Source organism: Acanthochromis polyacanthus, chromosome 10, assembly GCF_021347895.1.
Source record: "Acanthochromis polyacanthus isolate Apoly-LR-REF ecotype Palm Island chromosome 10, KAUST_Apoly_ChrSc, whole genome shotgun sequence".
NCBI lineage: Eukaryota > Metazoa > Chordata > Actinopteri > Pomacentridae > Acanthochromis > Acanthochromis polyacanthus.
Window position 1 is genome coordinate 22372863 of NC_067122.1, and position 27772 is coordinate 22400634.

The 27772-nt window shown below is 38.9% G+C and overlaps 1 protein-coding gene across 47 annotated transcripts in view; it reads right to left on the reverse strand.

Moving 5' to 3' along the window:
- Positions 1 to 27772, reverse strand: part of LOC110969424 (zinc finger protein OZF-like) — a 76633-nt gene that overhangs the window by 47932 nt on the left and 929 nt on the right. For 6 of the 47 annotated variants that reach the window (XR_007944888.1, XR_007944894.1, XR_007944892.1 and 3 more), the window contains exons 1-6: positions 21933 to 22493; positions 21159 to 21242; positions 20527 to 20680; positions 19531 to 19668; positions 15982 to 16083; positions 13998 to 15614 (exon numbers count right to left, since the gene is read on the reverse strand). Coding sequence is in view for 15 of the 47 variants with exons in the window: in XM_051955007.1 (XP_051810967.1) it covers positions 13998 to 15614; positions 15982 to 15999 (1635 nt within the window). In the remaining 32 variants the exon portion in view is untranslated. The other 41 variants (XR_007944887.1, XR_007944891.1, XM_051955008.1 and 38 more) reach the window with 33 other exon arrangements.

Consider the following 27772-nt stretch of genomic DNA (forward strand, 5'->3'; position numbering starts at 1 on the left):
ATTTTGTTTACAATATATTTTTTGTATCATAAATTCCATTTTCTCCAGTCTACTAATAGCATTGAGCGGTTGACACACTTCATAACAAAAAAATGTAATAATAGATCAAATTAAATCAAAGAACAAAACAACAAACTTCAGGAAGCTTTGTCTCCATCTCCCAGTAGGTTCTTAAACTGAACATATGTACTAATCCTATATGCATGTACATGCATAGAACCAGCTCTATCTCCTCTTCATCCTCATCTTCTGCTAACTGCTCCATGTCACTTATGTTTCCATCCAGTATCTCCTTGATGACATTTTCAGTGTACTTTCTTTTTGCTCTTCTTCCTCTAGTCTTTTTGACATCTAAAAATTCGTCAATATAGTATAGCGATCATGACTTCAGAGGAATTGTTATTGTACAAATACTCAAAATGCATTTCAAGATGGCATTTCATTCATTAAGTTAATTAAGTAATTAAAATATTATGTGTTTGTATTTTCATAGGTATAAATGTAGACTACATTATAAAAATGGTATATGACAATTCAGGAAAAAAGTACGTTATAATCCTGGAGTATCATACATGATACAGACATTTTAACATCGTTTAACTGAAATACAATGAATTACTTTGTAAATATGCATTCTTTCAATGCAGAAAATACTCATTTTAAAAAATGAGTAATAATTCAGATGTTATTTTTACTTTTACTTTTTGAAAATTAGCAATGATTTTCCTGAAAAACGTGCATGGACGATTTCATGAGAGTAGCCATTTTGAAAAGGGGCAAAGCACGACTTCAGCTGCCAGTAGTGGAATGATAATCCACAAGGGGGGAGAAAACATGTATCAAGTTGTTTACAAAACCTTTTTAAGGAAACGACTTATCATGATGATGAGATAGCGGTCTCAGAAGCTCATGTATCATATATGATGAAAACGGCTTTACAGGGTTAAATCTCAAAGAGGCTTTAATGTAAAGGGAGCTGATCAGTCTGTGAGCTGAAAGTCTTTAGTTCTCATTGAACTGTCCTCAGCTCCCACACAAAGAAAGACAACAAACCGTGCACTGGTTGAAGAGAGTTCACGAAGCTGTGGGTGAAAATGTCCAGAGGTTGTGAGTGTGGACCTACCAGATGCCGGAGAAGACCTCAAAACGGACGAACTGTGATTAGTGGAAGCGGCTCGGCAGCAACTCGCAGTCCGTCTTCACCCGTTTCCAGCACAAATTCACGTCTGTATTATATAGCGCATGTAGTGCTACTACTACAAATCCCAGAATGCTGTGTGTTTTGGCGCGTCATCAGGACAAGTCCAATCGGACTTGGGGCGGCCAGATAACCCATGATGCATTGCGTGCCGACCAGCGGCAGCGAAATATTTTTATTTATATTTTTTCCCCTTTTCTTGATAAATTGTGTAAAAGAACGTTGTGGAACACAATCTCAATGGCATTTGGTAATGAAACAAAATTAAAGTAAAGTAAAAAAAAATAGTTTAAAAAAAAGAACAGATAAAGGAAATTAATACATCAGGATAAAACATAGAGCAAGGGCTTATTTTGCAAGCGGCAGCGAAATAGGCGAGACAGTAGTTTTATAAACGTCAAATCTGTGGCCAATTCATCAAGATAAAGCCTGATTTAAAATGTGCTCCTACTGTTTCGGAGATGTGAGCGTCTAGGATTGATGGCTCAACCTCACTGTAGCTGCCGAAAGCAGCCATATCTCGGGAAGACTTTTTGAAATCTACTGCTGGCTCTGATGGTTCTGTAGCGGTTAAATGGGGATATTAGAAGTTTTATGTTATTCTAACGGTCAAACTTTGGCCTCACAGTGTTTTTTTTAAAATTATTGTTTCAAGAAACAATTTCAAAAGTTTGAAAGAAGTTAAAGTAACTGTTCATGACTTTATATTGTTAATGTTTTACTCAGTCGTGGACTGTAATAATAAGAACAGATAAAAATTAAAATACAGAATATCATATATTTTCAAATTTTGTTTTTTTTTAGTCCTTTCACTACTAAAAATATGTATTTTTTCGTTCTAGTCTTTATTGTTCTTTATATTTGCTTTAAGGGCTTAACTTTTTTCCATAAATTTCTTTATTGGGTTGTCAAGACAAGTTATATGTCCAATCAGTTATAATACAATTCACCCTTTTTCTTTCCTTTTTTAACATCAACAACCCTCCCTCCCCCCGAACTAGAGAGCCACATTTACATTTCAAAGCAAAGGCAATCAAAAACAAGTAATGATTATATAAAAATACAACTCTCTCTCCCCCCTAAAGAAAAGAACAGGAGGGATGAACATTAAACAAGACAACCAGAAATGTAAAATAAAATTACAAAGGAACTTTTAGAGGAGATTCAAAATGTTTAACAGAACACAAACAAAGATTGATAATAAATTGTGTATGTTGTGTCTCGCCTCCTTAATCACTGGACTACTTCAGCATCCTGACTGAATAATAAAGAAAAAAACAAACAAAAAAACAATTAATTAGGAATTACATCAATTTACCTTGAGTAAATCCATCTATCTCAATCATCTAAGGAAGAGGTGGAATTACATAAGTTAAAAATGGGATTCCAAGTTTTATAAAACTTGTCAGAGCATCCCCTGATACAGTACTTAATTTTTTCTAGATGTAGGAAAGACAACAGATCTTTTAGCCAAGAGTTTGGGGGAGGAGGGTTCTTATCCTTCCAGTGGAGTAAAATACGTCTGCGGGCTACTAAAGATGCGAAAGCAATAAGGTTGTTTTCCCTGTTCGTAAAGTGTGTGAATTCTTCAGACACTCCAAAGATGGAGGTTAAAGGGCTCAGAAGCACAGGTTTGTTTAAAACTTTTGAGACAATGTTGTAGAAAGATGATCAGAATGAGCTTAGTCTCGGGCAGGAAAAAACGTGTGTATGACTTGCTGGTGACAGATGACATCTGTCGCAAATATCACTTGTATTAAAGAGTTTTTTAAGTCTAGCTTTGGAAAAGTGTATCCTGTGTAGGACTTTAAACTGAATTACTGTCAGATTGGCACAGGATGAAGTGGAGTTAACCCTGTCAATGGCCCTCTGCCACCATTCGTCTGACAAGACACTGCCCAGCTCCCTTTCCCATGTTTTCCTGGTTGCCAGTGGGGATGATAATGATGACATGATTAATTTTACCACAGTTGAAATGAATCCACGTGCTGTGGGAAGAGAAAGAATTGTATCAATGAGAGTGCGAGGGGGTTTGTGGGGGAAATTGGGGAAATTACAGCGAACAAAATCTCTGGTTTGAAAATATCTAAACAAATGTGTTCGTGGAAGGGCAAATTTAGTTTGGAAGCTATCAAAGGAGATAAAAATGTCCTTATCAAAAAGTTGCTCAAAATTAATCAGCCCTTTCTCCTTCCACAGGTTGTAAGTTGTGTCTAGTGTAGGGGTAGGAATAGATGGTTATCATAGATGGGCATTAGTGGGGAAAGGTACGTGATTTTAAAGTGCCGTTTAAACTGTTTTAGGATTTTTATAGTAGACAGGACGTTTGGATTGGAGGAGAATTTAGTAGGATGTCCATTTATAGGGGCACATATTAAAGCTGGTAAAGAGATGGATTTGCATGAGTAGGCTTCCATCTGACACCAGTCTGTATTGGAGGAGTTATACCAGCTATAAACCTTTTGGATATTGGCTGACCAGTAGTAAGCCCTGAAATCTGGTAGAGCAAGTCCACCCTCTTCTTTGGTTCTTTGTAAAATGGAGTATTTTATCCTTGGAGTTTTTCCAGCCCAAATGAAATGTGAAATAACCTTATCAAATTTTTTAAAAAATGCTTTGGGTAGGTATATAGGTAAGCACTGAAAAAGAAATAGAAATTTGGGTAAGACAAAGTGACAATGGAAGGGTATTGCAGCGTAGTAAATCTGATTTAACCTTTTTAACCAGTTTCGCTAGGTTATATTTATACAATAAAGGAAGACTATTCAATATATTAATGCCTAAATACTGGAAACTAGCGGGGGCTAATCGAAATGACAGTGTTTGAGCTGGAATCAATTTTGCTGCATTATTAAGAGGGAAGCATTCACTTTTGTTAATATTCAATTTATATCCAGAAAAGGAACCAAATGTCTTGAAGATGTTCAAAATCTTGTCTATGCAAATGCTGGGGCTTGAGACCTAAAGTAAGAGGTCATCAGCATAGAGTGATACTCTGTGCTCAAACCCATTCCTATAGATACCGGTAAAATGTGGTGAACTCCTAAGGCAATGGAAAGTGGCTCAATCGCAATGGCAAACAATAATGGTGATAGCGGACATCCTTGATGGCAGCAGCGTGATAAAGGAAAAAAGTTGGACTGTATTGAGTTAGGTAGACTAACAGGTCTCCAGCTGTTGCAATCTTCCAGGTCTTTATTTTTCTTTGGAATGAGTGAAATTGATGCTTGTGTTAAGGTTGGAGGGAGGGTATTGTGTTCCAAGGAATCATTAAACATATCCAATAGCAAGGGGGCGAGTTGGTCAGAAAATTTTTTGTAAAATTCAGATGTGAAGCCGTCTGGGCCTGGAGCTTTGCCGTTCTGCAATAATTTAATACTGGCTTTAACCTCTTCCAAGCAGAGTGGAGCATCCAGAGCATTTTTAAGATTAGTATCAACTACAGGGAAGACTAAGTTATCTAAGAATTTGTTCATTGAGGTGGTATCAGATGGGGCTTCCGATTTATATAAATCGGAGTAATATGAAGAAAAAATATTGTTTATCTCAAATGGGTCTTACAGATTGAGGATTTTTACGGATTTGTGCAATGAACTGGGAAGAGGATTGATGTTTTAGTTGCCTTGCTAGCAACTGACTGGCTTTGTTTCCGTATTCATAAGTGCCCTTTGCACGTCTTTAAAAGAAACTCTGCCTATTTGTGGAAATAAGGTCAAATTCAGTCTGTAGTTTGAGTCTCTCCATCCGAAGAGTGGGATTAACTGAAGTAGGGCACTGTCTGTCAATCTAAAGAATTGCTTCCATCAGTTCTAGCTGTCTTTGTGTTTCCTCCTTTCGTACCCTGGCATTAAATGAAATAATCTCTCCACGTATTACCGCCTTGAAGGTCTCCCAAAGGAGAGAGGGGGATGTAGAGTCAGACTTGTTATTTTCAATAAAGTGTGTAATTTTTTCAGAGACAAATTCACAAAATTTGCCAGATGATAATAATCCTGTGTCTAATCTCCAATTTGAGTGTCTTTTGGTTTTAGGAAGTAGTCCCAAATCTAATAAAAGGGGAGCATGATCTGAAATAACTATAGCCAAGTATTCACACTGCTTCATTGACGGTAATAAAATCTTATCAAGAAAAATTAGTCAATTCGAGAATATGTTTGATGAACCTGGGAATAAAATGAAAATTCTTTTGTTGTTGGGTGGTAAAAACGCCATGCATCCACACTGCCAACCTGATCTGTAACCACAGACAAACTTTCAGCTGCTTTGGATTTAACTGATTTTCTTGAATCTGACCTGTCAAGCGTAGGATAAACAGATAAATTAAGATCGCCTCCAAAGATAAGATAATGAGTATTTAAGCATGGAATGGAAGAGAACAGTGAGGTCACAAAATTGGGACAGTCCCAGTTGGGGGCATAAACACAAACCATAATGACAGGAGTTTGAAACAGCATACCAACGACAATGATATAATGTCCATGGGGGTCCACTATAACCTGTTCTGATGAAAACTGGACTCGCTTATGTAAAAAAAAATAGCTGTACCTCTTGAACGGCTTATTAAAACTAGAGTGAAAAATCTTTCCAACCCAGGGTTTTCATAATCTGGTGTGATCACATAAACGGAGATAGGTTTCTTGGAGGAACGCAATGTCTGTTTTCAAATTCTTGAGATGCGAAAGTACTCTTGTCCTTTTAATAGGACTGCCAAGACCCCTGACATTCCAGCTCGTGAACCTGATAGTCTGTAGCATATCTCTCTGATTTATGTCAGTCATAGAATCAGTACCAGAATATCAGCCTATTAAGTGCTCTGGTAAGATGGTGCCAAATCAGTAACGAGAGGCAAAACATCCACAACACACACAAAGCAAACATAAGCAAAAGGAAAGGAATACTCCTCTAACAAAGACAGACAAAAAGAAAAAAAAATGTCCCAAACACAACAAGAACAGATGTCTTAATGACACCTTCAGATTCAAACAATCCTTAGATATTTGTCCAAACCTCACCATTAACATTGATGAGCATGCAGGAATTACTGCTTTACAACCAAATAATAGCTGGAATCCGCTTCCTGTTCAACTGTGAAAAATTGTACACCTTGGATATTTACCATTAGACAGCATATAAACCTTAGTGCAATAGTTTTCCACACTTCAAAAAAAAAGGGTGCTGCTTATAGAGATTCTTTGGCCAAATGTTTAAGAGCACAATCATTTCTGTCTGACATAAATTAAAGGTTGATGCTACAGGTACGGACCCGTACCTGTAGCATCTGTACTAGAGGTACGGACCCGTACCCGTAGCATCTGTACTAGAGGTACGGACCGTTAAGGTCACTGAAGAGCTGGCACCAGTTAACTACTATTTGCTGCATATTACAGGCAGTTTATATGAATGACTCTGACAGTGAACATTGTATAATTTAACCAAAAATACACCGTCTCCTCTCACACTTTAGACATTGCAGTTTTTACGCTTTTAGACGCCGTGTCTAAATTGTTTGAAGTCCAGTTCCTATTCATTAGTTTACCGCGTTCAGTGGTGGAAGCGGCTGACGAACTCCATTGCAAATGTTCCCATTTAATTTCGGACGCTAATTTACAAGATAAAGTTAAGAATGTCGAATATGAAACAAACACTCGTGAATGGTGAGGAGCAGCTCTTTAATTCGGCATGAATTAAAAAAAACCACAAACTCGATTTACTGTGATATTGTGAGATTTGTTTGTGGTGATGTAAATTAGCCATTCAACAGAGTCCGCTAACATTAAAGTGACTGACGTGCAGTGTCTGTGTTGACAGACGTAGAAAATACGTCAGGGTTTTGTTTAGGTTGTTAATATGTAATATAGTCTGTTGCTACTTTTGAAGGTAAAAAAAAATACTTGTAGTTTGCTGGCTGTTAGTTCCGCCATTTGTTTTGTTTGCTGTTTGTGCTTTATTAGAACAGGGTCACGTGAATAAAAAGTTTTGCTATTTTTAATAGTAGTGCTGATTTCAACCCCCAAATCGCTGTCCGTGAAAAAGTCAGATAATGATATTTATAAGACATTATGCATGATAGAAAAGAGAACAGCAGATGACTGACATGACAGGCTCCACACGCAGATTCACCTCGAATCACGGAAGCGCCTTCATCACTCGGATTACCAAACCGGCTCATTAATATTTATGTACGTCAGATTACCAGCCAATCACAAAGCGCGTTCATCAGCCAGCTCATTAATATTCATGTACGTCTCATTAATATTTATGATAAGGGAAAGTGCCGTATCCGTAGGCCACAGGCGGCGGGTACGGGTCCGTATCTGTAGACACTACCTAAATTACAAGAGAAAATAAAGAAGAAAAGAAAAAAAGGATAGCTCGAGCGATTTCGGAACAAGATTTGCTATCTAGCGTCCTGAGATTTGGATACAGACCACAACAAAGAGCGATCGCCAGGTAATGTGGAGGTTTTTGTTCACTTCTCATCTGTGGTATGTTGTAAGACACTCCTTGAGGCTATCTGAGCCGGTCAGTGTGGGGCAAAAGCACGTTAGAGCGGACTTTGACGCGTGGGGGCCAGCTGCCCCATACTTTTCGCGAGCCGAGCTGCTAGCTGAGCTGCTAAGCTGCCTGCCTGGCTAAATGCTGGAGTTATGTCGAAAATTCATTTCTCCATCACTCACATGTATGAAATGACATATGAAAACAGACCCCAGGTTGAAAAAAAACGAAGTTCCCCTTTAAGAGGGGGGAGGTTAGAGGGGGGTGAGGGAGAGGTTGTATGTGCGCATGCGCATGCTACGTTCAAAGTCGTAGGAAATTAAATCTCCTCTAATGCCTTTAACAGTGACCCGTAACCGCGTAGGGTAGATCAGACCGAAGCGTATCCCATCCTCATAAAGGAGAGACTTCACTTTGTTGAATGATGCCCGTTTTTTGGCGAGTGAGGCACTGAAATCCTCAAAGAACCTTATGGGATGGCCCTGGTATGAGATGCTCCGTGTTTTCTTCGCCCATAGCAGCACTCGCTCCTTTTCGGTGTATCTATGAAAGCGAACAAGAAATGGCCGGGACCCCTGTGCTGGTTTAAAGGGCTTAACTTAATCAAATATAATTAAAAATGGCGACAAATAGATAAGACCAAAAATAAAACATTAGTTTTACTGCTTTACAAAAGATATTTTTTCCATTTTCATTTTTACAATAAATTTTTGCCATGGGAAGAGGACAAACCTAGCCTAGCCATGCTAGACCCATGTTTCTGATGGCACAAGGGTCTAGGGAAGCTCGACAGGGAGGGAGGCGGGCTAAAAGGTTGTTTATCAAATCCCTCTGCAGCAGTTGGGTAGGTATACAACCAATCAACGCAACGAATAGGCTGACGTAGTTCCGAGAGCACCGGCGGATTGTGGCTAAGTCCCATTAGCTTCCCAACCAGCGGAGCCAACTGGTATATTAAGGATTTGCCATATCCCGTCGGCATAAGTCCAAATACGTCTTTCTTCTCAATGAAACACTTAAATGCCGTCCTTTGTTTATTTTTCAAGTTGAATTTTAGCTTCAAATCTTTAAGGGCTGTGGCCAAAGCCGAGTCGAAAGATAACTGTTTATTGTGCACCGGTTGTTTCTGTCAGAATTGTCACGCCTCTGTCGTCACTTCGTTACGCCCGCCGTCTGACTCTACACTTCATGGTGATTGGTCCGGCCAGTTTTAGGCAGGCGTAAACTAACCGTGACATCACCCGTTGGTTTCAACGGCGAGAAAATGAAGCCCGGATTTTGCTACTTCCTGGTTGCTGTTTTGGATTTTTTGGAGCCAGTGACGTAAAAAGCGTCATCAAACAGACTGGACTGGAGAGCAACTAGGGGCAGGATTGGCTGAGGACTCTCTTATCCCGCCCCCGTTTTACCGCAGAGGCTTCTGTTGCTGTCCATCAAGTATAGCCACGCCCCCTGGCTCCGCCAACTTTAACGATTTATTTAAAATTCAGTATTGATTTATTTTAAGATCGGCCACCTGATCTCTCATTTTGACCATGAAAACTAACGGGAAAAAAATCCTGAGCTGTAGAAAATCAGTCTATCAAATTTTATTTTTTCCAAAAATGCATTGGGGTCTATGGAGAAAAAGCTTTTTGGAGCCAACCCTAGCGGACAGCGGGATATTGCAAGTTTTTGACACTTCCAGGTTGGCTTCAATTCTGGAGCCAGATGCTACGTCCACTATATATACAGTCTATGGTTTTAGGAGAATCCAGCCTCGAGCCTTATGGAGGGTAACTAGACCCACCCTGGCAGAGAATTAAATTCGTTGCCGTGGGTTGTCTAGCGCGGCTAGGCTAGGACAAACCTTGTCCGAAGAAGAGAAAGCTGTGATTCTTCTAGATGGAAAATTTAATTTCACTAATAAGCAAACAAACACGAAGATCGAAGTACGTTATTAGTAATTTATTTTAAAAAAACTAAAATTATAATAGTAATAAAAATAAAGTCGCCATTTTTAATTATATGTAATCAAATTTAGCTCTCAAGGGAAATATAAAGAACTATAAAGACTCAGAAAAAAGACATTTTTAGTAGTGAAAGGACTAAAAAAAAATTGAAAATATGATATTCTATATTTAAATTTATACCTGTTCTTATCTTTATGTCGTAGACTGTATATTGTATAGTATTAAGTTTTGCTTGTTCCATATTCAGTGTTTCAGCAAAACATGTCATATGTTGATATTGTTTTTGATTTATTCATTTCTAGATAGGTTTTGAAAAAAACACACCAACACACAGTGATGGAAGAAGTAGTCTGATCCTTTTATTGAAGTAAAAGCAGCAGTAAAAACGTAAATTACACTGAAGTAAAAGTACAGAGGTTATAAGCAAAATGAAGTTCTAGGATCAAAAAAATAAATAAAAAAACAGCCCCTGGGTCTGGCATATTACTGTATATATCAGTTTTGTCATTGCAGGTGGTTGAGAGAAGGACTTTTAACTATTTTACTACATTTCATCCAAGATGAATGTGAAGGGTTCAGAGTTGATTATCATAAATTTGTATTAACGAATACAACAAATTACTGGTTATTTGTGTGCCCTGTTTTTTGTTTTGTTGGTTGCTTGATCTGTTGTTTGCTTGTTTGTTTGGTCTGTTGGTTGGTCGGTCAGTTGGTTGATTGGTTGGTCTGTTGTTTGGTTGAATGGTTGTTTCCTTGATCTGTTTATTTGTTTTGTTTGGTTGGTCAGTGGGACGGACGGTTCATCAGTCATTTGGTTGACTGGTTGGTTGATCTGCTGTTTGGTTAGTTGGTTGTGTGCTTGTTCTGTTTTTTTTTTGTTTGGTTGGTTGGTCAGTCAGTTGGTTGACTGGTTGGTTGGTCTGTTGTTTGATTGGTTGGTTGTTTGCTTGGTCTGTTGGCTTGTTTTCGTTGGTTGCTTGCTTGATTTGTTTGTTTGGTTGATTGGTCTGTTGTTCATTTGGTTGTTTGCTAGACCATTTGATATACTGTGCTAAAACTTTATGCTAAAGAACCAGTGGATGTGGATTTAAATGAAGCAAGCAAAGGAAAATGTAATGGATGAGCATTTAAAATAATCGAACAACAAAAGACTTAACAGTGCATAAACTACAATTTCATTTTTTAAAAAACAAAGTAAGTTCATGGTGTTGAAGCTCAAACATGGATTTTCAGCCTGCTCCCTACAGCAGTGCACCAAAGTAAAAAGAAAAAGTCAGACCAAAGAACCTTCTTCAGTTGACTGCAGTCTCCACACGTCTTCTGCTGAACACTAGTCCAGATATAAGAACTTTTCTCAACAAAGTCTTTCACTTTGTCTTCCATAAAGCTTTGACTGGTGAAAAACAGACAACAGCTGTTGTATCAACAGTCTCTCCCATGTCAGCTGCTGAAGCTTGGAACTCCTTCAGAGGAGTATTAGGTGTCTTGGTGACCTCTCTCAGTTCTTTCTTCCTTGGTCACTCATTCTTTACTGGATTAAAAGCATAACAGGGAAAAAAACTTCTAAGTGGGGTGAATACGCTTTACAGGCACTGTACTTGCTGATCCTTTATTTTTACTTTGCACAGTCCCTCCAGGATTTCGCGGGTGTTCTTTGTGATTATTGTGGCCCAAAATGCCTGAATTCGTGGCAGCTTTTCTAAAAAATTGTGATAAAAGTTGCGATGTTTTAAGCTTATTTGTTGTGATGAAATTGCGGGAGCCAGATACTGGTTTAACATGAATTGGCTGGTAGATATGTGGCACAAAATGATCATTTACTATTGAATGAATCATATTTGGACATATCTGTCAGTGGCTTACAAAGTTAATTTCACATCCTGGCACACACGTGTTCACACACACACGCTCGCAGCTTGTCATGTCAAGTAACAAGAACAGCACTGAGAGAGCACAGTCCTCCTTCTGCATGTGTACATACCGAATCGCGTGACCTAAATATGTAGCGGGCGATGGGAATTGATGGGACTCAGAAATACCCCCATAATTTAATCAGTTATTCCTTGTGTCATTTCTGATACGTCCACAGTGGTAGATTTGTTGTAGGATCACAATCATGTGATCGTCAGCAGGCCGCTGAGGTAGCGTTCACTTGTTGCCATGGTTACCGTGCTGCTATCAGACACTGTGCCACTACCTCCATGGGACATCTTTAACAAATCTGTTGATCCAAACTTTAAGCTGTATCACTGCTGAAGTCTAATCACTTGGTCCTTGTGTCATTTCTGACCGACCCTGAAAATTTCATTCAAATTCTTTAGTCTGTTTTCGAGTAACGTTGATAACAGAGGAAGGATTCACACACGCCGATTGTCACATACGCCGCCGTGTTCTTTGGTGGAATAAATAATCTAACTCACCTTCGTTCTTTCAGTGCTCTAACGGATCTGGATGCAACAGTTTCCATCATGGTGATTTGTCTGGTCTGTTGTCTGATCATTTCAGCCATTCAAATATGTTTCGTGTTTTTAAAAAAAAGTGTATCAATCGATGATTTTTTTCTCTTTTTTTTGTATATCACCACAATATTGCACAGGTGTAATACAGCTTAGCTCCGCTTTGGTGAAGAACATCAGAGAACTAATTGTTTATCATGGTCTTCAGCCGTAAGTTTTGTTGGTAAATGAGAGACATTAGTGTCACACTTATCTGCATCTTCAAACCATAAACAAGGAAGTGAATTCGGTCACATACGTGCATTACGTTTGCACTGGGAGCCGCTATGATTGGTGGAATTCATGGGAGACGGGCCAAAATTGCAGGAAAATTGCAGTGATTGGACAAAATTGCAAGGCCACACAAAATTTGCGGAGATTGATTGATTTTGCGTGAATTCGTGCGATCGTAACACGGCGAATTCCTGGAGGGACTGTCTGTTTGTAATAGATATTAAGAAAACTTCATCATAAAATAGAAACAGAGAGCTGATTAAAACATGATCAACTAGAAAAGCACTCGGAGAGCGCAGACCTCCGCCAGGCCATCTGTCTGTCTGTTTGTCTGTTAACAGCATAACTCAAAAAGTCATGGACGGATTTTCACCAATTTTTTACAGAATGTCCGGAAGAGCAAAAGTAACAATCGATTAGATTTTGGAGGTGATTGGATTTTGGAGGTGATCCGGATCCGGATCCTGGCGGTCATCTCTCAATTGTACATAGTCCTTCAAAAACAATCCTGCATCCAGACGGTGATCCGGATCACCTCCAAAATCTAATCGATTGTTACTTTTACTCTTCCGGACATTCTGTAAAAATTTGGTGAAAATCCATCCATGACTTTTTGAGTTATGCTGTTAACAGACAGACAAACAGACAAACTCTGGTGATTGCATAACCTCCTGGCGGAGGTAATCATGTGCAACATGAACCAAGAAACGAAACAAGAGTTTACACCTGAATTCTGTGGAGCCTGATCTCAAGGACTTTAAGTTTGTGGACGACTTCAGGAACTTGTACTGAACCCGGCATTGGGCAATCTTCTTGGCAGGCATTCACTTTGTGGCCAGTGTGCATATCTGTGCCGCCCTGCTTGGGGAAAAAAACAACAACAACACAAACACAGTGTAAGTCAAGGTTTCCTGCAGCATTGCAGAGCTGCTGCCTTGCCTGAAATACAGAGCACCACAACTGACATCTGAAGACACTCTGACCTGTTGTAATTTAACATTCAGTTGTCTGAGCTTCCAGAAAGATTAACAATCATATAGAAAGAAAATGGCTGCAGGGGTTTAAACTAGGGATGCCTCGATAAAGCACTTTTGGTTCACGATCCAAGGTGAGTCATGAAATACTTAGCATCTGCTGATAACATGTCCCTCCATAATGCACACATCAGCTATTGTAGATGAGCTGCACTACCTAGTGGAACCACAGGGTGGAGTTTCTTGCCAGACCTTCAAGACTGTTCTGTGTTGGAAAGCACAGAGCATTGTGGAACCTTAGCTAATAAAGGAGCGCTGTGACAGAGATTTGCATGAGGCTCACTGACATGAGGCCAGAAAGCAACTGATAAGTTAAGCTGGGTTCATATTCACGAAATATCCAACATCCCAGTAGAGTACTCAACACTGATGTGATGTCTCTTCAACATTATGTGGTGAGAACGAGTTTATGCTGATGCTGATCACGTCAGAATTCACAATCTTACCTACATTCCCAGATTAACCTGGACCAGATTTCTGTGTCTAGACTGCCCACAGTTGTTGAAAACTGCATTAAATTTCACAACAATATCCAAAATGTCCAATGCACAATAGTGTGTACACTGTTGCTGAGACAACCTTCACATACCTTACTGTGACGTTGATTGATTGCTTTCTTTCTGGTGTGGCTCTTTGATCTGTGTTGTTTCAGGGAACCCAAAGTTATAAAAGTCTTAATACACTCGTCACATCTGTAGGGTCTGTCCCCAGCATGGTCACGTTGGTGAGCGATTCCAGTGTTGTTGAAGCCTTTAGCCTTCTGGTCACAGTGGTAGGGTTTAACCCTGGTGTGGGTAACTGCATGAGCTTTTAACTGTGAGAAGTTTACAAATAGTTTGTCACAGTGATCACATACGCACGCATCATGTCCAGTGTGGATGCGTTGGTGATATTTTAGGCTCTGTTGGTGCTTGTAAGTTTTTTCACAGTAGTCGCAGCGGTACAGCTGTCTACCAGAATGGGGGCATGGATGGATCAATAACTGTTCATGTCCAGTCACGGTTTTCACACACTGATCACAGTTGAATGGTTCACCTCCGCTGTGTATGACTTGGTGTTTTCTTAATGTACTCTTTTGAGTAAAAGTCTTCCCACACTGATCACAGCTGAAAGATCTAACTCCACTGTGAATGAGTTGATGGTTTGTTAAATCACGCCTTTGAGTAAAAGTCTTCCCACACTGATCACAGCTGAAAGCTCTAACTCCACTGTGAATGAGTTGATGGATTCTCAAATTACCCTTGTGATTAAAAGTCTCCCCACACTGATCACAACTGAATGCTCTAACTCCACTGTGAATGAGTTGATGTCTTGTTAAATAACACTTCTGAGTAAATGTCTTCCCACACTGATCACAGCTGAATGGTCTAACTCCACCGTGAATGAGTTGATGGGTTGTTAACTTACACTTTTGAGTAAATGTCTTCCCACATTGATCACAGCTGAATGGTCTAACTCCACTGTGAATGCGTTGATGGGTTGTTAACTTACTCTTTTGAGTAAATGTCTTCCCACATTGATCACAGCTGAATGGTCTAACTCCACTGTGAATGAGTTGATGGCTTGTTAACTTACTCTTTTGAGTAAATGTCTTCCCACACTGATCACAGCTGAATGGTCTAACTCCACTGTGAATGCGTTGATGGGTTGTTAAATTACTCTTGTGAGTAAAAGTCTTCCCACACTGATCACAGCCGAATGGTCTAACTTCACTGTGAATGAGTTGATGGGTTGTTAAATTACTCTTTTGAGTAAATGTCTTCCCACACTGATCACAGCCGAATGGTCTAACTTCACTGTGACTGAGTTGATGGGTGGTTAAATCACCCTTCTTAATAAACTTCTTCCCACACTGATCACACCTGAATTGTGTAACTCCATGGTTAATGAGTTGATGTCTTGTTAAAGCATGCTTGTAAATAAAAGTCTTCCCACACTGATCACAGCTGAATGCTCTAACTCCACTGTGACTGAGTTGATGCTTTGCTAAATCACTCTTGTAAATAAAAGTCTTCCCACACTGATCACAGCTGAATGGTCTGTCCACAAAGTGAATACGTTGGTGATGTCTTAGCTTTCTTGCTGTGATAAAAGTCTTGCCGCATTGCTCACAACTGAGTGATTCATCTCTGTTTGTTGTTGTTGGGGAACCATTGCTTTCCTCCGCAGATTTCTGATGTCTCACTCCATTGCTGTTTTCATGTTTCTGTAGCAACAGACAAAGACACAAACAGACGCAGTGATTTAAATGCAATTATGAAACAAAAAAAGCCCTCAGAGAACTCAGTACTTCGCCAAGGCTGCTCAGTCGTATCATTTCCAACGGATGAAATTTTTAATAAAAAAATTAACTTGGGCTGAGCACAGGACTGTGTTGTGCATGTCTACATTATGTACGGATACCGAGTGGCTAGGGCTGGACCCGAATATCCGAATATTCGGTCATGACGGTGGTATCCAGATATTAATTTTGAGATCTGAATATTCGCCGCCACCCATCCCCCCTTTAGACAGCTTTAGACATTCCAAATCATAAATTAACAATGATCATACTATGGTGATATGTTTCTCACTTCTTGTGAAGAATCCATTTTTCCTCCGGTGTTGAACTCAGACAAAATGGCTGACAACGTTCCTCTGCTCCTCTGTCAGACTCTCCTCCTCCTGCCAATCACCTGTGACACCAAACACATCTTAATTAGGATACCACTCTATATGCAAGTGTCACAGTGTCCTATATGTTCATCAGCCAACACAGAGGACAGATTTCAACTCAACAGTTGACTTTTAGCTCTTTTCAAGTTCACCTAAAACTGATACAAATCAACTTACACAGAAAACAGACTCGGAAAAAGAGAATAAAGAGAACATAAAAATTGCACTGCAGGTGATCCAGGAGAGGAATACTGCTCGAAAACTGGTAATGCTGGAAGTTAGTGTATGCATTTTCCTGCTCAGTGACCCTCAATGAAGCCCTTTTGTAGGTAAATTAAGAGTGCCATCTCAGTTCACTGAGAAAATTATCATTGTAGATTAAATCTCAAAGAGGCTTTAACCCTGTAAAGCCTGACGCATTAAAAAAAATAGCCAGAAAATTCTAATGTTTTGGAAAATCGCCCAGCCTCCCCCCAAAAAAATTGCCATATTATTTTGCTTATGATATATTTTTTGTATCATATATGATACATTAGGCGATTTCAGAGGAATTGTTATTGTACAAATACTCAAAATGCATTTCAAGATGGCATTTCATTCATTAAGTTAATTAAGTAATTAAAATAGTATGTGTTTGTATTTTCATAGGTATAATGTTATAATCCTGGAGTATCATATGGGAGATGCCAGCGTGTCGTCATTTGTTATGGTCACATGGTACAAGACCACTGCTGGTTGGCAAGAACCAGCAGTAACATAACAGCTTGCTACAAGAACGGTATCAGGTTTGAAACAAATACGTAAAATTATCGCTTTTCATGAATGAAATTGCACATGTATATACCACAATGGTAATATCGTGTGTAGTTGTTGGTTGTACGAAGCGTTTTGAGAAGGGATCAGGCTTGAAATTTCACCGAATACCGATGTCAGGAGAGAGAAGATGGCGGTGGCTTCAGGCCATCAACAGGAAAAATTGGACCGCAGTAAGCAGCAGAGATCGTGTTTGTGGCTCCCACTTTTCTTCAGGTAAACTATTCAACAGTGTAGCATGTTTAGTATGTCCAACATTGAGCTTATTTACCAAAAGATATTAATTTAGTGTCGCATCCTTCGCATGAAGCGATCTCTACACTTTCGGTTTGGTTCAGTGTTGTCATGTGTTACCGATCGCTTTTTAGGCGACGAAAGTATACTAAAGTCGAATGAAACATATTCAATAACATCTCCTTAAGCCAGCAGCCTCATATTTGTTTCTGTATGCGTCTAGCGATCGTTTTTTTAGAATTGTCCTATTTTCGATGACCAATGCTGTGGGTCTGTTACTGTTACATAGAAGCCATACTACAGACAAAAAATACAGCAACTTCTTGACGTTTCTTTGACATCTTGTTGAAGATTAACAGAAGATATATTATTTTTAATTCATAATTTTATATTTTTGGGTGGGTGAACTGCCCAGGGGTGTCAATCAAGTAAAAATAAATGTCGGTGAAGGAAATGTCCGGCCACAATGAAAGATCGTCAACCCACCCAGTCTTCAAATTGTAGGGATCTGGCAAGGTTTTACTGTTTCTCTGATATCTCAGCTTACTCGCGTATCTTTGTCGGGCCTCAGGTGATAAGGATTGAGCATAATCGGACAATTTCACGGAAGGATAGTTCGCATTGTTATCGTCAGCCATTGTTCCTCTGGTGCCTCTTGCCAACCAGCGCGGTAATCACGTGACTTTGTGACGTCACTGTTTGTAAACACTGGCGTCTCCCATATGATAGACATTTTAACATCGTTTAACTGAAATATAGACAATGAATTACTTTGTAAATATGCATTCTTTCAATGCCAATGCAGAAAATACTTATTTTAAAAACGGAGTAACAATTTAAATGTTATTTTTACTTTTACTTTTTGAAAATTAGCAATGATTTTCTTGAAAAAGGTGCATGGACGATTTCATGGGAGTAGCCATTTTGAAAAGGGGCAAAGCACGACTTCAGCTGCCAGAATGATAAGCCACAGTAGACTATGGGCCGAAGCCAAAAAAACATGTTATTCATTGATCCCCGCCGCGTAAGGAGGAATATTTTTCACAGCAGACAGATAAAATTATTCTAAGTATATCAGTACTTGTTTTCAACTTCAGTTCGGGAACATTAATGAAAGAGAGCAAGCAATAACTTTTCATTTTGAGCAGGCAAACGAAGAGGGCTCCTTACGTCATCTCCATGACAACCAGGAAGAAGCTGCGGCAAAATATGCTAACGCCGGCTTCGGAAAGACTTAAAATAAACGGAATACGTTTTTCCTCCGAATGAGCTTACAAGCTAGACTACATGGTCCTAATCATTATTTCCTAACAGTGTTATGGTACACTTGCACGGCAAAAATCAACGCTATTGTTTTCTCCTGGCGTTAAATATCCAACGTTCTTTGACGTGCTTTGTCATATTTCACACTACATTATCTTTCCAATTCACCACAGCTGCCACTATTACAGTGTCAAATGAACAATATTTAAAGCAGTTTTTAAATACCAGAATGTCCAAATTAAACATAGATTGTCTGTTAAATTGTCTCTGTGTTATTTATATCCCACAGCATTGAGGTGTAACTATGGGCATAATTGAATTACAAGAATAAAACTATGTACTAGATTGTTTTGGCTATTTTCAATGATGGATAAGTCTCTACCATGGTCTCTACTGCTGTGGTCCGTTCCTTGGTCTGTCCTCTCACTTGACCTCTGCACTGTAGTTCCGCACACACACACTTACACACATACTGTACCCCCAGAAGAGCATCTTACACTGTGACCCCCCCACGTGTTTGGCAGTATGTGGGAAGATGAAGTGCTGCATGCATTTAGTCTGTGACACAAAGTCTGCAGTAACACCTTTTTCGCAGAAAGCTGGGAGAGATTTGTCTGTTGTGCCAAACAATGGGTTACCCTCAACACTGCAGAAACGCTTATTGTTGAAAAAGCATTTTCAACATTTAATATCAGAAATGAAGATGTCCCTGACGTGCCGAGCAATGTGGGATACCAGAGAATGCTACAGTGCCTTCACAAACAAAGACCACATCTGAAGAGCAAACTGTAAGCAAGCCAAGTCAGCCCAAGAAAATGAAGGTTTGTATCAAATCCATTATCTGCAAGTATGATGACCAAATATGTTGAAGATGAGACATACTAACTCATTGCAAGCCAATACAGTTTTGACAACATGACTTACAGTTATCTGTGAACATACTAAAAAAAGAATGGAACAGCCAAAATTGAAAATTAATCAGACAAGATCACAGTGATGCAATGATCACATTTCTTTTACATGTACTTGATTGTAGTGCACCACCACAGCAAAATAAAACTCTCCACACCATCAGAAGTATGTTTTTTATTTATTTACAAATGTTAGAAACAATGTTAATTTAAATCATTTCCATTTATTGATCACCTGTAACTTACATTTTAGTGCCATTACAATGTTCAGAAGAACCGCTGCCAGATACCAGTGATGGTGCTGCATCCAAGGTTCGGGTTCTGCCCTCTTCAAGTGGCCCAGAACAACCCAAAAGGGCTCCACACCTCCTGCCTGTTGCATGCCTGCTATGCAAGGAGAACAGATATATCAACATCTGGCACAACAGAAAGAGGGTTAAGTAAAAACTCTCTGTGTCTAATATTTACAGCAGGTAAACAGGGTTTATCTTTATGTGACCTTTTTTATGTCAAGCAATATGCCTGATAAAAATATCAGCTATATTCCCTATTTATGACAATTTCCTTTTTTATTTTATGAATTAGTCATTTGTCTTTCTGAATACTTTATTATATACTCAGGTAAATACTAAAGAAAGACAAATGACTAAGTACTAATATTTACTGATAGTATTTACCTGAGTATAAACACCTTTTGTCACTGGCATTTCTTGCTGTTAAAAGAAAAATTTGATGAACTGGAAAGTAAGAAAGCCAGGATGCTTTTGTCTAGATTCATGGCTTAATGATTTTGCTGATCTGGTAACGATGGAGCAGGAGCTGTCCCCCTGATGGGAAACTTGGAAATTTGTGGTCATATGTTCAGGAATATATTTAAGAAAGACATTACAATTAGCATCTCTTACCTTCTTGCTTTGTTTTTAATTTCTTTTTATCTTTTTACTCCTATTTACATAGATAAAAGAAAGAAATTATGATTTAATGCACACCATCTGATGAATGTGTGCTTTGACAGCTAATTTGCTGCTCCCTGACATCTTTGTTGTTTTATCTTTGTCATTTTTTGTTGTATGTAGTATTTGTACTGATCTGTTTGTGTATTTTTGTTTCAACCCCCTTTTTTGTTGTTGTTTTTGCTGTTGCTTGGCTGATTTGTGTGAATTGATTTTAATTTGTTTTTCTTGTTATTTGTGTGTGTGTGTTGTTTAATCAAAAATGTAAATAAAAAATATATATATTTACCTGAGTATAAACTTTGTTTACCACAGCAGATCAACTCCTTCGTGCTGCTGAGGGGAAGAAGGATGAACACCTGTTGCTTCAAATCCGTGGAAGAGATCTTGTTGCGTCAGAGGCCATGTATCACCACAGTTGCTTTGCAAATTACACACGATACCTGAGAGGAACAAAGAGAGAGGTTTCTGAAGAGGCAAATCCGTATCAGGCAGGCTACAGACATTTCTGTGAGACAGTGGTGAAAGAGCACCTACTGGCAAACCGTGAAGTGTTGAGGCTTTCACGGCTAAATGACCTCTTTAAGGAAACTGTTAGAGATAAGGAAGGACTGGACATTTCGACTTACAAAGCATTTAGCTTAATATCAAGGCTTCCTAAGTCCCATCCATGTCTTAAATTCCTTGAAGCAGCCAGAAATGACTTTGTCTATGTAGAGGACCTAACTGCTGAAGAGGTCATCCAGGATGAACCTGCACAGCCTTCATCAGACAGCAGTGACTCAGAGGAGGATGGCATGGAACTCAGTCATTTAGGCCATCTGCACAAGAATGACCCTGCAAGCATAGGTTGGTTTGACATTTCTTAATCTATATTGTCCTTATAATTATAGTTAAGTTGATGTTACACACCTTGCTTACCTGCATTTCACCATTATACCTGGTTGTGTAGTGACAGTCTCTGACTTCTCCACAGACAGACACCTGTACCATTCAGCCATGCTACTGAAAGAGGTCATAGAGACCAAGTGTAAAGTGACTCCAAAAATGCCCTGGTCACCAACATAACAAGACCTTAAGATGGACACTGCCTCCAGTGTTGCCAGTGCAAAGCACTAAAATGTGTGCAGGGGAGATGCACATGCAAACAGCACCAGCTACCATGCACAGACATGTGTGCATGTATTGACTGCTCCAATTCTGCAGGACATGAAACATAAGAAGAGAAAAAAAGAGAGCAAGCTTCATGGGCATGCTTATGCCAAATTTGTGGCTTTCATAGCACTTTTTTGTATAAAGTTCATCTTGTTCAAGTTAATTTTTTTTCTGGTGTCAGTTCAACCTACGCTTGTATATCCTAGTCACTGATGCACAACAACTGAAGCTCTAACAAAATTACAAACTTCATCTAAAAAAAATAGAAACTAATTAAATATGTATCAATAGCAAAGCTGATCAGATCGGGAAATCTAACGTGTTGGACATCTAGTTACTGCCGCTTGTTAGCTTAAACAACTGCAGCTGTTGTGACTGGTGACATGCTTACCTGCAGCGACGTTACGTTTCATTAAACATTAACATAAATTTCCGCATTACAATGTGCTGTCAATATGCTTCGTTTGCACCCATTGCATCAATTTCTCATAATAATCAAAAGTTTCCACATGACAATAGAGTAATAATATAATATCTTACCTTTTCCTTCGTTTGCTCTCATCCCTTAACCAGTTGTGTTAATGTTGTCTTATGGCTTTACCAGAAGTACGAGGAAGCTGATTGGCCAACTGAAGTCCACGAAGTAGTAACAAGAGCTCTCATTGGTTTGTGGTTGCTGGAGCTAACAGCATATCCATTAGCTCGTGTGACGAATATATCAACGTTATTTATGAAAATGTGCAACTTTTGAGGTTGGAAACATTAACTTATATGTTATATTATAATTTATCTACACAATAATAAAAATCTGAAAATTACCGGCAGGGGATCAATTGTTTCGTAAACGAAAGCAGATAGACGTACTCGGCACATCGCCTACAGGGGGAGAGGTCTCAGAAGCTCATGTATCATACATGATGCAAACGGCTTTACAGGGTTAAATCTCAAAGAGGCTTTATTGCGCGAGCTGATCAGTCTGTGAGCTAAAAGTCTTTAGTTCTCATTGAACTGTCCCTAGCTCCCACACAAAGAAAGACATCAAACCGTGCACTGGTTAAAGAGAGTTCACGAAGCTGTGGGTGAAAATGTCCAGAGGTTATGAGTGTGGACCTACCAGATGCCGGGAAAGACCTCGAAACGGACGGACTGTGATTAGTGGAAGCGGCTCGGCAGCAACTCGCAGTCCGTCTTCACCCGTTTCTAGCACAAATTCACGTTTTGCATGTAGTGCTACTACAACAAATCCCAGAATATCCTGTGTTTTGACGCGTCAAGCATCTCGGACTTGGGGCGACCAGATAACCCATGATGCATTGCGTGCCGACCAGCGGCATCGAAATAGGCGAGAGAGTTGTATAAACGTCAAATCTGTGGTCAATTTATCAAGATAAAGCCCGATTAAAAATCTACTCCTACTGTTTCGGAGATGTGAGCGTCCAGGATAGACGGCTCAGCCTCACAGTAGCCGCCGAGAGCAGCCTTATCTCGGCAAGACTTTTTGAAATCTACCGCTGGCTCATGGGAGTAATAGGAGTTTTAAGTTATTCTAACCATAGACATATATACATAGACGCCTCATAGGCTGTCGAGAGACGTGCCTTCAGTGCCACCATCTTAAAACGGGGCCAGTGGAGGCAGCGGTGCATAGACATCTATGGAGGCAAGACGTACTGCTGAATCTCAAAGTGGAATTATTCGCTGAATTTTGAACCGATTGCCAAACTGTTTGATTTTTTAGAAACGTCACACGTGTAGCTACTATACAAGCTGCTCGGACATTTTTTTTACAATGCTGGTTTTGCCACTCAACACTTAAGCTACACACTATCTCCCTCTGACTCCAGCATAGTTATTTAAAGATGCCGGACTTCTGTTCAGCCTATGGATGCTCTAATGAGCGCTGTAAGGAAACAAGAGCTCGTGGGATTACTTTTCACATGTAAGATGTATGTAAGGAATAATATATTGTTAGCAGGTTGTCATAGCTACAGTGAAATAAACGCCAACAAGACGGATAGAACCCCATCAGCTCCGTGTCTGGCTTCTACCCATGATCTAACCAGCTCTCTACATCATCCTGTGTATTACACAGCTGATTACCGGTGAAATAACTAATCTGAGACCATTTTTATTTAAAATTCGATGTTATGAATCTAGCGTTCCTAGCAACAGCCTGTTACAAAGAAAAAAACAGACTTACTGCAGTAACTGGTGGGTTAGAATACAGCATCTGATAGATCTAATAATAGCCCTGATTTATGATGGAATTATTTTTGTTGTAGACAATTCTTTATCTCTGGCTACTTTTCTCACATGTTTAAGCTTTCCCAAAGAACGTGATTTATACACGTGATATAATAGTAATAGTAGTAGTAATAATAACAGTAAGAATAATAATAACGATAAAAAATAATAGTAATAATAGCAGTAATAATAGTAAGAATAATAATAATTGATATAATAGTAATAGTAGTAGTAGTAATAATAATAATAATGATAATAGTAATAGTAATAGTAGTAGTAGTAATAATAATAATAATGATAATAGTAATAGTAGTAGTAGTAATAGCAGTAATAATAGTAAGAGTAATTATAATAATAATAATAATAATAATAATAATAGAAGTAATAATAATAATCATAATAATAATACCAGTAACTGTAATATAAAAAATAATAAACAATAATCATACAATATTATAGGAATATAATGATAATTATATGAATAGCAATAACAGTAATACAGTAGTAGTACAATAATACAAAAATAATAATTGTACTCCAATGCAATGTAAAGCTGTAAATGTAAAGTTAATAAAAACCTGAGCACATCTGAACGTTTTCTGTTTGTATTTTTTTTCTATTTATATCTGTCTGTCTATCTGTCAGAGAGAAGCTCCGCTGAGAGCTCCCACATAACATAAGAAGATATTCACCGAACCAGAAAGACACGGAGACTGTAACTTTTACTTGCAAGGGTACCACAGCGCAGTGTAACAGGACACATTAGTGCGAGCTACAAGGACTGCTCCCATACAAGGTTTATTTTATACACGAGCAGAAATGAAGACATGGCATAAGATAAGAAATAGCTCGAGTTACACAAGGGGGTGTGCTAAGCTGAAAGAGTGGAAATATACTGGGATGTGGAGACTAGATGAGAGAGAGAGGGAGAGATATGTGCAGGTAGAAGTGAGTGAGTGGTATTCTATAAAAATAGTCATGTAAAATACTATGCACACACAGTTAATGCTCTAAGGCTCGATTATGATAAATGTATTTACAAATTCAACTCTAACATTCCCTCCTGTTTATCATGATCAAAAAAATGTGAAGATCAGTTAACAACATCTTGTAAAACATTTTCTGCCCATAACTGAAGTTAGTTTAGTGAAACCTTATGACCTGTTCCATGTAAGTGTCGTAACACTGCCATCGTAGTCTATTTACAGTGTTCTTGCGTTACGTGTCTGCAGTCACAAGAATGTCATCAACATACAACAAAATTTGGCTGTGTTCTGGAATTTGAAATTTTGCCATTGAGCACCTGAGATCCTGAGTGTATACATGGGGGCTTTCTGTAAAGCCTTGTGGTAATGGTATATAGGTGCACTGTGCACCTTTAAAGGCAAACCCGAACCAGTCTTGTGAGGTAGGGTGTAGTAGTGTAGAGAAGAAAGTATTACTTAAATCTATAACTGAAAACCACTTTTTATCTGGGGTCACTTCATTTAATAATGTATTTGGGTTTGGAACATCAGGCGTAGTTTCCTGTACAGCATCATTCACTGCTCTCATGTCCTGTACCATCCTCCATTTTCCTGTATGTGCTTTTTAAACAGGGAAAATGGGTGTATTAGAAACGCACTTTTTCGTTTTCACAATAATCCCTGATTTTTCCATATCTGCAACAACAGGTCTTATACCTTCTATCGCTGCTTGTTTCAGAGGATAGTGAGGAATCTGTGGTCGATATGGAGTGGCTGCTTGTACTTCAACAGGTGGAAAATGTTTTATCAGTCCTACATCTGTAGGGCTGTTGGACCAGAGATCACTGGGCAGGTTTTTTTCCTTTAAATTCTGGGTAATCCTCTATAGACAAACAAATTAATGATCAGGTTTCTTTTTCATCCAAATGTGTGGAGGGTGTGGTTTTTACACACCACCCAAGAGGCTGTTTCATGAACCGCAAAAGTTGTAGTAATTCGGGTGTTTAGCTCTATTACTCTGGTTTTCAGGTCTGCACTGTCATGGAACAGAGTTTGTTTCCTTTTTCCGTCTGTTAAGAAATATGCAATCACATCCATATATTAATATCTTTATATAGTAATACATTTATACTTTATCACATCTATGCTTTATCAACATGAAATTTCATTTTAGCTTGATCTGTTGAACTGTGTGAAAATTGTTCCTGTGGTCTTAATACTGCATACAGAGTGAAGTGTTTGAAATGGACCAGGCTGAGCTGCACTCCAGAGATAAAAAGAACCTTGAAGCAAAAGCAGCTGAAAGTAAACCATTTTAAGCACCGACTTCTCATTGTGGTACGAACTAACAGCAAGAATACAGTCTTGGTCTCACAGGAACAATTACCTCACACACCTCATAAAAGCTCGTCATTGAAAAATCCCAAATCTCTAAACATATGAACAACTGAAAATTAGATTCCTATTTCACTGACTCCATCGCAGGTTTCTATAATCAATGTTACAAAGCAAATCGGACCACAAAGTAATTTCTGTGATCATGCTTGCATATGACAAAGTTATGTCAAGTTATTACCAAGTTATATGTCAAATTACAGGTAAGAAAAAAGAGAAGCACATATGGTGCAGATATTCTGAATTCAATTCATGCTTCTTGTCTGCTTTTTTGTGGGAAAGTTTTTTATTAACACAATAACATCATTCTTAGTTACTAAAACCATACTTTTATAGTAAGTGCAACTGTGTCAAAAGACAAACTCACATCTAGGTTTTAAATCTGAAGCTACCAACACATAATAAGAGTTACATTATCAAGTTATTGCAGCTAGCATTCAATGTAGAAGCTGGTCTAATTTTTACTGCATGGAGACAATGTTGTGCTAAATGAATGGTAATACAGTTTAGAATTGATCTCGGAGGTTAACCCCCTACTGAACGGAGACAATGTTTCATCTCTGCAACACAGAAGAGCATTTCTTCATGCAACACTGAAGAAATGATAAATCCTTTGTCTATTCTCTCACACCTCACAGTTGTGATTGTGATCATTTTGATAGAAGACGCTAGCTGTCCTGTCTTCTCTTTCTGTTCCTTTTTGGTTATATTTACAGTGTAAGTGTGTAAATTCAGTCCTTGGGTTCGTGATCTGTCACCCTTGTTATGGGGTGGGGGGGCCATTTATCTGGTGCTTCAGCTGCCGCGGCGCCTTCGGCCTCTGATGCACCAGGCCATCGTTGTTGTTGTCTTTGTGTTTTTGTACACTATCTTATCACCTTCTGCTCTGGCTGCACAGGCATCAGCTTTTTTTATTTGTTGCTGTATTTCTTTTTTTTTCTTTGTGCTTCTTTCAGCCATATTTCTGCATAATGAAGCTGTTTTTCAGTTTCTTTTGATTTCTTTTATCAGTTTGTTGTTTTGCAGTTAATTCTTTAAATAGCTCTGTGCAGCCTCCTACTATTAATTTGCTATTAAATTCATATTTCTTTTCCCAATCTGACAAGAATTGTATCAAATCTGGATGCTTCTGTTCTGTTCTGCTTATTTTACATCGCCTTATAGTGAATTTTTTTCCTGATTATTTCCCATTTTTGTTTTGTTTTGCTCAAAATTATTTTTGTTTAGAATTTGTGGTGTTTTTCAAAATTATTTTATTGAGAATTTGTGAAAAACAATGCGTCATAAGCCAAAATTCAGTCCTTGGAAAACAAGCTTCTCGGCCAGCTCTATTAGCTAGTCCAGTTTTGATATCAGGACTAAAGGTTGTTTTAGAGTTTTCACAAAGTCCTCCTAATCTTAATGACTGTTCACACTCAGTGATTTACTTCAACTGACAACAGCCGTATGTTCACACCGATAGGTTTCAGGCTGTCCGCTGCTTCAATCACTGACCAGTCCTTTCACACTCACAGTTTTACACATGCACACATTTTGTAAGTTTTCAGCTTTCCCTAGCTCAGGACTTCACTTTCCTACTGTAAGTTTTTGGCTTCTCTTAGCTCAGGACTTTACTTTCCTAAAGTGCTTTGTTCGGATGCCGTCAACCTGGAACCCCGCGGAACCCGGACAGGGTTTTAATCGGCCGACGTGGAATTCAACCACGGAGGGCTTTCATCCCCGAACTTAGTTCCAGGGGGCTGTGCACAGACTTCGGTCTCCCTCGAACAGCTCCTT